The 9637-nt window shown below is 20.4% G+C and overlaps 1 protein-coding gene across 1 annotated transcript; it reads right to left on the bottom strand.

Moving 5' to 3' along the window:
• Positions 1–8146: 8146 nt before the first annotated feature.
• LOC128964283 (tRNA-uridine aminocarboxypropyltransferase 1-like) lies at positions 8147–9164 on the bottom strand. Its single transcript, XM_054310863.1, has 2 exons — positions 8657–9164; positions 8147–8590 (listed from the first exon to the last, which is right to left on the bottom strand). The coding sequence occupies exons 1-2, from the start codon at positions 9026–9028 to the stop codon at positions 8147–8149; spliced, it is 816 nt and encodes a 271-aa protein (XP_054166838.1). The 5' UTR covers positions 9029–9164.
• Positions 9165–9637: the final 473 nt, after the last annotated feature.

Here is a 9637-nt window from a genome sequence, read left to right as displayed (position 1 = left end):
ATATTCTCAACTTAATTTCTCAATACTCAAAATGTTTTCTAAATATTAAAAATTGCATAAATATATATATAACAAATATAATTATAATTATTAAATAAAAATATTATTTAGATTTTAAAAAAAATAGTTATTGATTAAAAATTAATGATATAATACTGTATTTATTAAAACGTTTTAATAATAATAATAATAAAATTGGCAGAAATAATTATTAATTAGTTCTAAATAATTAATTTAATTTAAAAATATATATTTTTTTAGTATTTTATATTGAACCATAACTAACACATTTTAATACTGTATTTATTAAAACGTTTTAATAATAATAATAATAAAATTGTCAGAAATAAATAATTAGTTCTAAATAATTAATTTAAGAATATTTTTTTACATAGTATTTCATATTGAAAAATAACTAACACATTTTACTATAAAATTTAAAAATATTAAAATATAATAACTTTAAAATTTATGCTAAAAATTTGTTTTCTACTTTTAATAAGAAATAATATATATAAATATTATCATTTATAAAGGCTAAAAAATAAAATAAAATATTTGATTATTTTTTTTGAAAATTGGTGGGAATTTATTAGGGAGCTTTTTTCCTTGTGGAGTGCCCCAACTCTATTTATGTAATATTTAGTTAATATTATTATTATTATTTTTAAAGCACATAACTAACAAATTTTAATATAAAGTTTAAAAATATTAAAATACAATTATTTTAAAATTTATGCTAAAAATCTTAGTTTTCGACTTTTAATAAGAAATAAAATATATATTATCTTTTATAAACAGCTATAAATAAAATAAAATATCATTAATTTTTTTGAAAATTTGGTGGGAATTTATTTTTTAGCTTGTGGAGTGCCCTAACTAGTGTAAATAATGTTAAATTGATGTAATTAAGCATTTTTATCTATTTATTTTCTATACATAAGCTATTAATTTATATTAAAACTAATTTAATATTTATTTTTTTGTTTAATATAAAATTTTACATAATTGAAAAAAATTTTCGGCGCCTTCGGCGCCGAAAATTAGTAGGGGGCAACTTTCTGGCTTCAGGCCAGGGGGGTAAAAGCCAAAATTTCTCGATCTCAGGGGGGGTAAGACGTCTTACCCCCCCTACCCCCCCCCCCCCCCTTTAGCAACCCTGGCAATAATGTATGTAATGCTAAAAACTTTTCAAATGTTTTTTTTGTTTTGTAATTTTATTATTCGTTTCATTATTGTTAACACGATTTTTGTGAAATTTGATAAACTTATTTGAATAAAAATGGATAATTATATCATAAAAGTTATAAATACATGTTTACATATATATAAACTAAAAGTCTATTTTTATGTATTACTAACAATAACTATATATTAAAGTTACAAGTGTTTTGCAAAATAAATGTTATTTTAAAAACTATTCATTTCATTGAATAAGTTATTTATACAATCAATCAAATACTTAATATATTTAGTAAAAAATAAATTTATTTAATGTATGAGAAAAATAGTAAATTATAATCAATGAGAAAAGATTTTGAAAAAAATGTAATATTTAAATTAGTTTTGTTATTATACTAATTTCAAGTAAATGCTATTCACATCAGAAAACAAATAAATATAATTCTAGTCAATAATATTTTGAAGTAAAAAAATGCTTAAATAAAACAAATACAATGTAATAATTATTAGTTTTATAATCACTTAAAACCCATTCATAGAAAATTATAAATATTTTTTTTACCCTTTTAGTGCTGTTTGTTTTTAATATGATATTAGTTTCACAATTATACAAAATTATACTTTTAGATATAATATAATAAACATATGTGATTGAGGGTATCGTTACCTAAATTTTTATAAATATTTTTTTAATGGCTAAACATTACAAATACAATAATTGTTACTACAGTATAATACTAGTCTGTATATTGTTAAAAATAAAATCTACAAATTGAGAAAACAAATAAAAAACACAACAAAAATTGATTACAAGTTTAGCCCAGATTTCTATAATTAAATTTAAAGATGTATTTTGTTTTACTATTAATGTAAAACAAATGTAAAGATAACTAATTAAACTCTTAAAGCAAGTAATTATTATATTTATGAAAAAACTTGTAACCGAAATAAATGAACTAAAACTATGTAGATATTTAACATTAAATAAATTTTATTAAATTATTTATATTATAGTTTGTTTGAAAATTATAATATAATTAAATGATGTTAAACTATCTAAATAGAAATATAAATTTGACAATATTAAGATGTCAACTATTTTTATAATTGTTATAATAATTTTTTAAAAATTAATTGTAATAATACTATTATAACAGTAATTACATTAATTGTTATATTTAATAATAATAATTCAAGCAAACAATTGATATCTATTTAGTTAATAAAATACATAATTTTTATAAAATTAGTTACTGTACTTATATTTCATTAGTGACTCATTAATGGTTTGTGTTTATCTAATAGTTATTTATAGTTATTAATAGTATAATAACTTTGCATAAAATACATTAATAAAAACCTAAAGATTTTTTGTCTGATATTTGTTATTATTATTATTAAACAAAAGTGTAAAAACAACATTAATAACAAAAAAACACAAAACAATAACAATAATAAAAAGCAAAGTTTCTTATCCTTACAGATAGTATTTTCACTGAAAAGCGATACTCTATTTATGACAACAATTGTTTGGTTTAAATCTATTTTAAGACATTTCATTAGATTTGTTTAATTTTTATTATATGGGAGACAACATTATGTGTTGTTAATTGATAATCTAAAAGTAAAATTTAGGTTAAAATTAAAATATATATTGAATATTATAATAGAGTGAATTCTAACTCATATAATATAATTATTTTTATTTTATTTTCTAATTTTTATTTGTTATTTTATTTTATTGTTAATAGTTTTACTTAAATCATATGTATGTATAAAACATTATATAATATTATATATATATATATATACTATATATTTATAACTTATAAATAAATTTATATTTGGTTTTAACACATGCAAACAGCAACAAAAAATTATCAATTTTTTATATTTATTATAAATAATTTTATATCTTCTAAGTAATACATAAAAATATAATTGAAAATTTTTATTTTATTTATTTGATTAATTGTATTAAATATAATTTACTTACATTTAATGATACTTTTTTCGAAAATTAATAGCTAAAAATTATTAATTAGCAAAAATAAAATTGCTACTTTTAATTAATTAATGCTGAAACTAAAAATAATGTTCAAATATATTAATATATATATATATATGTATTTGAAAGTAAATTTTACTTTCAGTAGTATATCACATACATAGGTATGTCTTGACTCTTGGGACAGACACTACAATAATATTGGTGTCACTAATCACACAAAACAATAACAAAAATTTTTACTACAAATTATTATAACTTTTGTTTTTTAGGCGTTAAAAACATTTTCAGTTTTACAAATATTTAGTTAACTCATTGTACTGTAAATAATCGCGATTAACATTATTGTCGTTATTGTAATTTAGTTAAATATTATTATATCATTATAGCGTTTAAATTTGTCAAACTATAACCAATGATTTGTTTGAAAAAATTCAATATTTATTAAGTACACTATTTTTTAAATAAAAAACCATAGAATTTTCAATAAACTTTGATTTATAATTATATAAATAAAACATTCAAATATGTTTAACAAAAAAATTTGCCGAATAACTATACCATTTATGATTTACACATTATATTACATGTATATTACAAAACAATTTTTTCAAACTTATGATATATACAATTCAATTCAAAGAAATATTTACATTTACACATTAAAACAATGTTGACTTTGAAATACTATATAATTATATTAGAAAATCATTTGACTTTTGTGTGTTTTAATACTACAGTAGGAAAGTAATTAAAAAATCATTTTAAAAATTGTATTTATTTGAAAACAGGCGCTTTTAATCTTTATCTCTATGTTTTAAAATATATCATATAATTTACAGGTATATAATGTGCACTACATTGTGTAGGTCTATACAGTGCACACATCAAATGTATGACATCATTGATAGCTTTTCACAGGTTTCTCTCTCTCTCTCTCTCTCTTATGTATCAGCGATTCACATGAATTACTGACAGGTATTTCATGTGATGATTCAGAGCTTCATTTAGTCAGTCAGTCAAATAAAGACAGAGAGACAGACAGCAACTAACTTATAAAAACAGCATTGATATTACAAAAGGGATAGACATTACACAGTAAAATAATTTTAAACAATTTATTTATATACAACTTAATCATATGTATTGTATATAAATTACTGTATTCATAATATGCATGTTTGCAATAAAATTGAAAGACACATAAAATATAGTATAGTATTATAGTTAACACTGACAACAATTAACTTAAACAAAAACATCAACCTTAGGCATTATATTAGAAATAATTTAAGTAATGATAATAATAATTTTAACTCTTAAAAACAGATAAGTTTTATTAAGTAAAACCTCGAGGATATGATATTATTATTTTATAATAAATTATAAACAACAAAGAAATATATCCAATATTATGTATAGGAGAAAATTCAAGATAAATAATTATATATTATTTTATTAGACTTGTATTTAAAAGAGATGCAATTGACACACCTACTCATCTATTACTACTACATTGCAATATATTTTTTCTGTCTTATAAAACTCATTATAATTAGAAAATAAAACTTATTTGATTGAATTGATGAATAATAATCTATGAATGGTATAAAAATATTATAATGTAAACAGATATGCTTGAAATATATATAAAGATATATATATTACATATTATACATTATTATATAAAAAACTTTTTCTCAAAGTCTATGTTATTTTAAAACTTTAATACTAGTTTTGGACTCAATTATCTCTCTTTCTTAAAGGTAAAGGGTTTTGTGATACACAAAGTTTAAATTACATTCAATAATACTAAACAATATAAAAACTAAAGAGTCGTTAGACTTTTGGCTAACAATCTTATAATACTTTTGAAGAGTAGTTCAGTGATTCATTGGACAAAATAATGGTTTAATAAACTTGTTTCAAACCAAACAAATAGTGCTATTTTGTGTGAAAATACTATACAGTACTCAGATTCATACATATATAATATACAGTAGTTTATATAATATTAGTTTATAATTTATAATATATATATATATAGTTTAAATTTCTGTAAAAATTACTTTTTTGAAATTACTTTTTTTGCAATCAATATGTCTGTTATTATTTATTATAAAGTTTTTTTTTTGAAAAATAAAAAACTTTTAATTAAATGGATATTCCGTTGATTTAAAACAAAAAATTGAAGTTTTATTTATTGTTTTAGATGTTTGCGCCAAATACTCTGAAATGTAATTTTATTTTACCCCACAAAATGTATGTCACATCAAACACACAAACAATTTTTTCCAGTCTCTTTAAATATAATATAGTATATAAAAATATTATATATATATATATATAAATACCTGTATAATATAATTTACTTGAATGATATCGCCTTATTATTTTTATTGTTTGTATAAATATTTAGATATTTTCAATGAATATTTTTAAATTATAAAAAACTTGTATCATTGTTTAAAAAATGATATAAAACTTTTGGCATCTATTATTTTTAAAAATTGTATTTATTTTATTTTTAAAAAGATTCATCTCATAATTGTTTAGTTTATACAATTAATAAAAAAACTATGTAATTTATTTGATATTTAAAATGACATTTAAAACGTTATATTTATTATACAACAGTGCTAACAACAAAATATAAATATAATATATGAAAGATTAATGTTTGAATAAATAATAAAAAAATAATAATGACTTTTAGCTAATAATACTATTTAGATGTCATCATCATATAAATTATTGTATTTATAAATTTGTATATTTAAGTGTTTGTTTTGTTAGTATTATTTTTTTCTTTACAAATAAACAACAAAATTTAAAACTATTTAAGGATTTTTAAAGTTTAAAAATTATTTCAAAGTCAAAAAGTAATATATCAAGAGATCAAATAAGATTATTAGTAACTAAATCATACACAAAAAAACTAATAATTATTATCCAATTAATGTCAAACAAAATTATTTTTAATATATTGATACATATAAAATATACAATATATACCATGTATAGATATAGTGTATATAAATATTAATGTTTTTAGTGTTTTTTATTATTATCTTATTAATTTTTATTATTAGTTTAAACTTTTTATGTGAAATAAAATATTTGTATTGTATTTTTATATATTTATCAAAAATTTCAAGTTTGAGGTCATGAATTGTATGATGACTTCTTTATATAAATATTATACATCTAATAACAAAATACAATATAYAAAATAATGATTTATATTGTATTTAATGAATAATTGGTTCATTAAATATATTGAATATATATGAACAGTATTTAAAAGTTTGAATAAATTTATAAATAATTAATAGCGGTTTGATTTGATTTTCAAAATAGTTTTGACATAAAAATAGTCTTAAATTCAAAATTGTCGGCCTTTGAGGGTTTTAGTTCAATAACTGCTACTGTTTTGCTTAAATGCATTATTTTATTTGAACTTAATTTGATTTTTAAATTGATTAATGATTTTGATTTTGCTTAACTATTTAAAATGTAGATTTGGCTAATTAACCAAATAAAAATGTTTTATAAATTCTAGATATAAAACTCAATCAAGTGTATTATAAATTATTAGCAATAAATTATAAAAACAAAATATGAAATTATAATGAATTTTACTACAGTATCTTAAATATGGTAAACCAAATACATAATGATATTTAAATTTTTAATAGATATTTACAAAGTATTTTTTTATTAAATTAACAAAAAATTGTGTCAAAAATGCGTATAAATTAATTAATGTCTTAATAATTTCTAAATTGTTTAAAACAATGATGTAATTTTAATTTGCTCTAAAAATTATTAAAAAAAACACACAAATAACACACCCACTCTCATAGCCTTGCGGTATATTAATTTACTTAATGGTTATATTAAATCTAACAATTAATTAAAACATGTCATAAATTAAAATAAAATATTTAGACAATTAAAAGTTTATAAAAAGAATTATTAATTAATAGTTTAGTTTATAAATAGGAGTAATAATAATGTTTAACAAAACATAATTTATAGATTATTTTTATATAAATGATATAATGCTATAGATAATGAAAATTAATAAATTATAATACATAGTTAATAAAACATATGATTAATTAAAATGTTGCACAAACGCTGTATATAGCAATAAAATAATAATTATCAAAAAATTTATTTTAACTGTTTTTTCTTCTTTTTTATTTTTGTATTTATATATATTTTTTGGTTTAGTGTATCAAATGAAACGTTTGAATGAGTTTGCAAACGGAAAGATAATTTTCATCGCATAAGTAATTAAATTACAAAATAATACTGTCATATAAATGATTATCTTTGAAATAATAATAATGAAAAAATTGGTGTCAATATAGTAGTTGAAAACAATGACATATAATCACATCTCACTAATTGAATGAATCAATTGGTTGATCCTATCGATCATTCAGTGAATTGTGAAAAACACATAAAAATCAATAAAAATGTTTTTTATGATAAACAAAAAAAACCTGTCGTTAACCATAGTATTCCCAACCAAATCATAACAACACTAGTAATTAAAGTTGTAATAAATTATTAATAATAAAAAAAATTTCAAAAATAAACAATAAAAATAAGATATTCTCTCATAAGAAATAACATAATTGGAAACCTATTAAATATATTTATAAGTAATTAAAACAACAGTAAAAAAAATCTAGGATGAATGATACAACTATTTTTATATTAACATTTTACTGTAATAAATAATACCTGTATATGAATTAAATTTTATAATTAAGGTAATAAAAAAATTATTGAATTCAAATTAATAAACATAAAAATTTATTAAATAACACTAACAATAGATAATTAAAAGTAATTTACTGTACGATAAGTTACAAAACTTTTAATAATAAATTAAGAAATAAATAACAATTTATTTACATAATAATAATAATAATAATAATATCAAATATTATATTTTTGTCTTAATTTATTATAAGTGTGTTTGAAAAAGAATAACAAATTATCATATCTGTAGTCATAATGTGGTCGACCATCGGGTCCGACACGACCGCAATGTTCATCAACAATGAGATGTAAGTCAACAAAAAAATAATACATCGCCTCAATGGTCGATAAATAAGTTCGCGGAGTATTTCGCTGATGTCTCCAAAATAGCGACTCGTGATCGGACAATACCACAGTTCCGTTGGCCAGAAGTGGCCGCACTCGCGAATCATTCAAAACCTGTTTCGTTTGACGCCATGTGCTATCAATGAAGACTACTGTATCAAATGGTATTTCACCTATAGATGATATTGATGTCCGATTATCATTGATATGATTGTAATGATTGTCCAATAGTTGTCTCAATGTCTGTGCATTAGGTCCGGGAAACAATAAAACAGTCTGTTTTCATAAATACAAATCAAATCAAACAAATTGTTATATAATTAAAACAAAAATTTTTAATACTTTTTGGTAATCCCAGTGAGGAATGTCTGGAAACGTATGTATCCGACAATCTTCTGGCGAAATAATGGCCGCGTGAGGACAGGTTGACTTGCCGTCCACTTCTTGGATATGTTTAATGATATCCACTTTGACGGGTAGTTTAACACGTGGCAGACGCTCTTTAATAACATCCAACGGCACGTAACACGTATAGCAATAATATCGACGCGATTTATGACAATTAGGACATGTGTTGCGCTCCGGGATCTCGTCCAAGAAGTCTGTGTCGTCAATCTTGAATCGGGTGCCCATCGGGTCGACCTCTTCTCGATTCATCCAAAGACTACTGTTGCGAATGTTAGGAACTCGTCGGTGTTGTTGTTGACCATTCATGTTGTGGTTGATATCACCCGTTGGGATCAAATCAATCAATTTGTGTCATAAATATCACATTATTATCATCGCATAACTCATGTGTCAAACAAAACACATGTCATATCAACCAATCAGTGCATTGTTTACAGCAATGTATCTCTCATTCAAACACATTGTTAATACACAACTAACGTTAACACTGGCTATTGACTTATCAAAGACTAACTGATCCACTATTTTGGATCAAATTAAGTGATAATTGTATTATTTAAAAAATAATATGAAGTATAGTATAGTATACTTAAATAAAGAACAATMGGTATATATTAACAATTATACATTTGGCTAAATAATAATAAATGCTATTTATTAACATAATTTTGAAATTAAAAAAATTTTATAAATTGTAAATACATAGTGTATACTGAAATACATAGTGTATACTGTTTATATAACTTTTTTTCTTGTAAAAACAATTTATTTAACATTATTATTATTATTATTATATATATAAACTTTTTAAATAGGAAATTAAAAATAAATGAAAACCTTTATATCATTATAATTTTCATTTGCATACTGTAATAGATATAACATAATAAAATATTTACTGTTTTAACTTTATAT

Source organism: Oppia nitens, unplaced genomic scaffold (assembly GCF_028296485.1).
Source record: "Oppia nitens isolate AA-2021 unplaced genomic scaffold, nextdenovo-longstitch-racon4-pilon3 scaffold8_pilon_pilon_pilon, whole genome shotgun sequence".
Taxonomy (NCBI): domain Eukaryota; kingdom Metazoa; phylum Arthropoda; class Arachnida; order Sarcoptiformes; family Oppiidae; genus Oppia; species Oppia nitens.
The sequence above is the reverse complement of the archived record's forward strand: the minus strand, read 5'-3'. Positions and strand labels throughout refer to the sequence as shown.

What these genes read in the sequence shown, in the direction of transcription:
- LOC128964283 (XM_054310863.1), bottom strand. Translation starts at nt 9,028, where the DNA reads ATGAATGGTCAACAACAACACCGACGAGTTCCTAACATTCGCAACAGT. An exon ending in CTCACTGGGATTACCAAAAA is followed by an intron (nt 8,591 to 8,656) that starts GTATTAAAAATT and finishes TTATGAAAACAG; the next exon opens with ACTGTTTTATTGTTTCCCGG.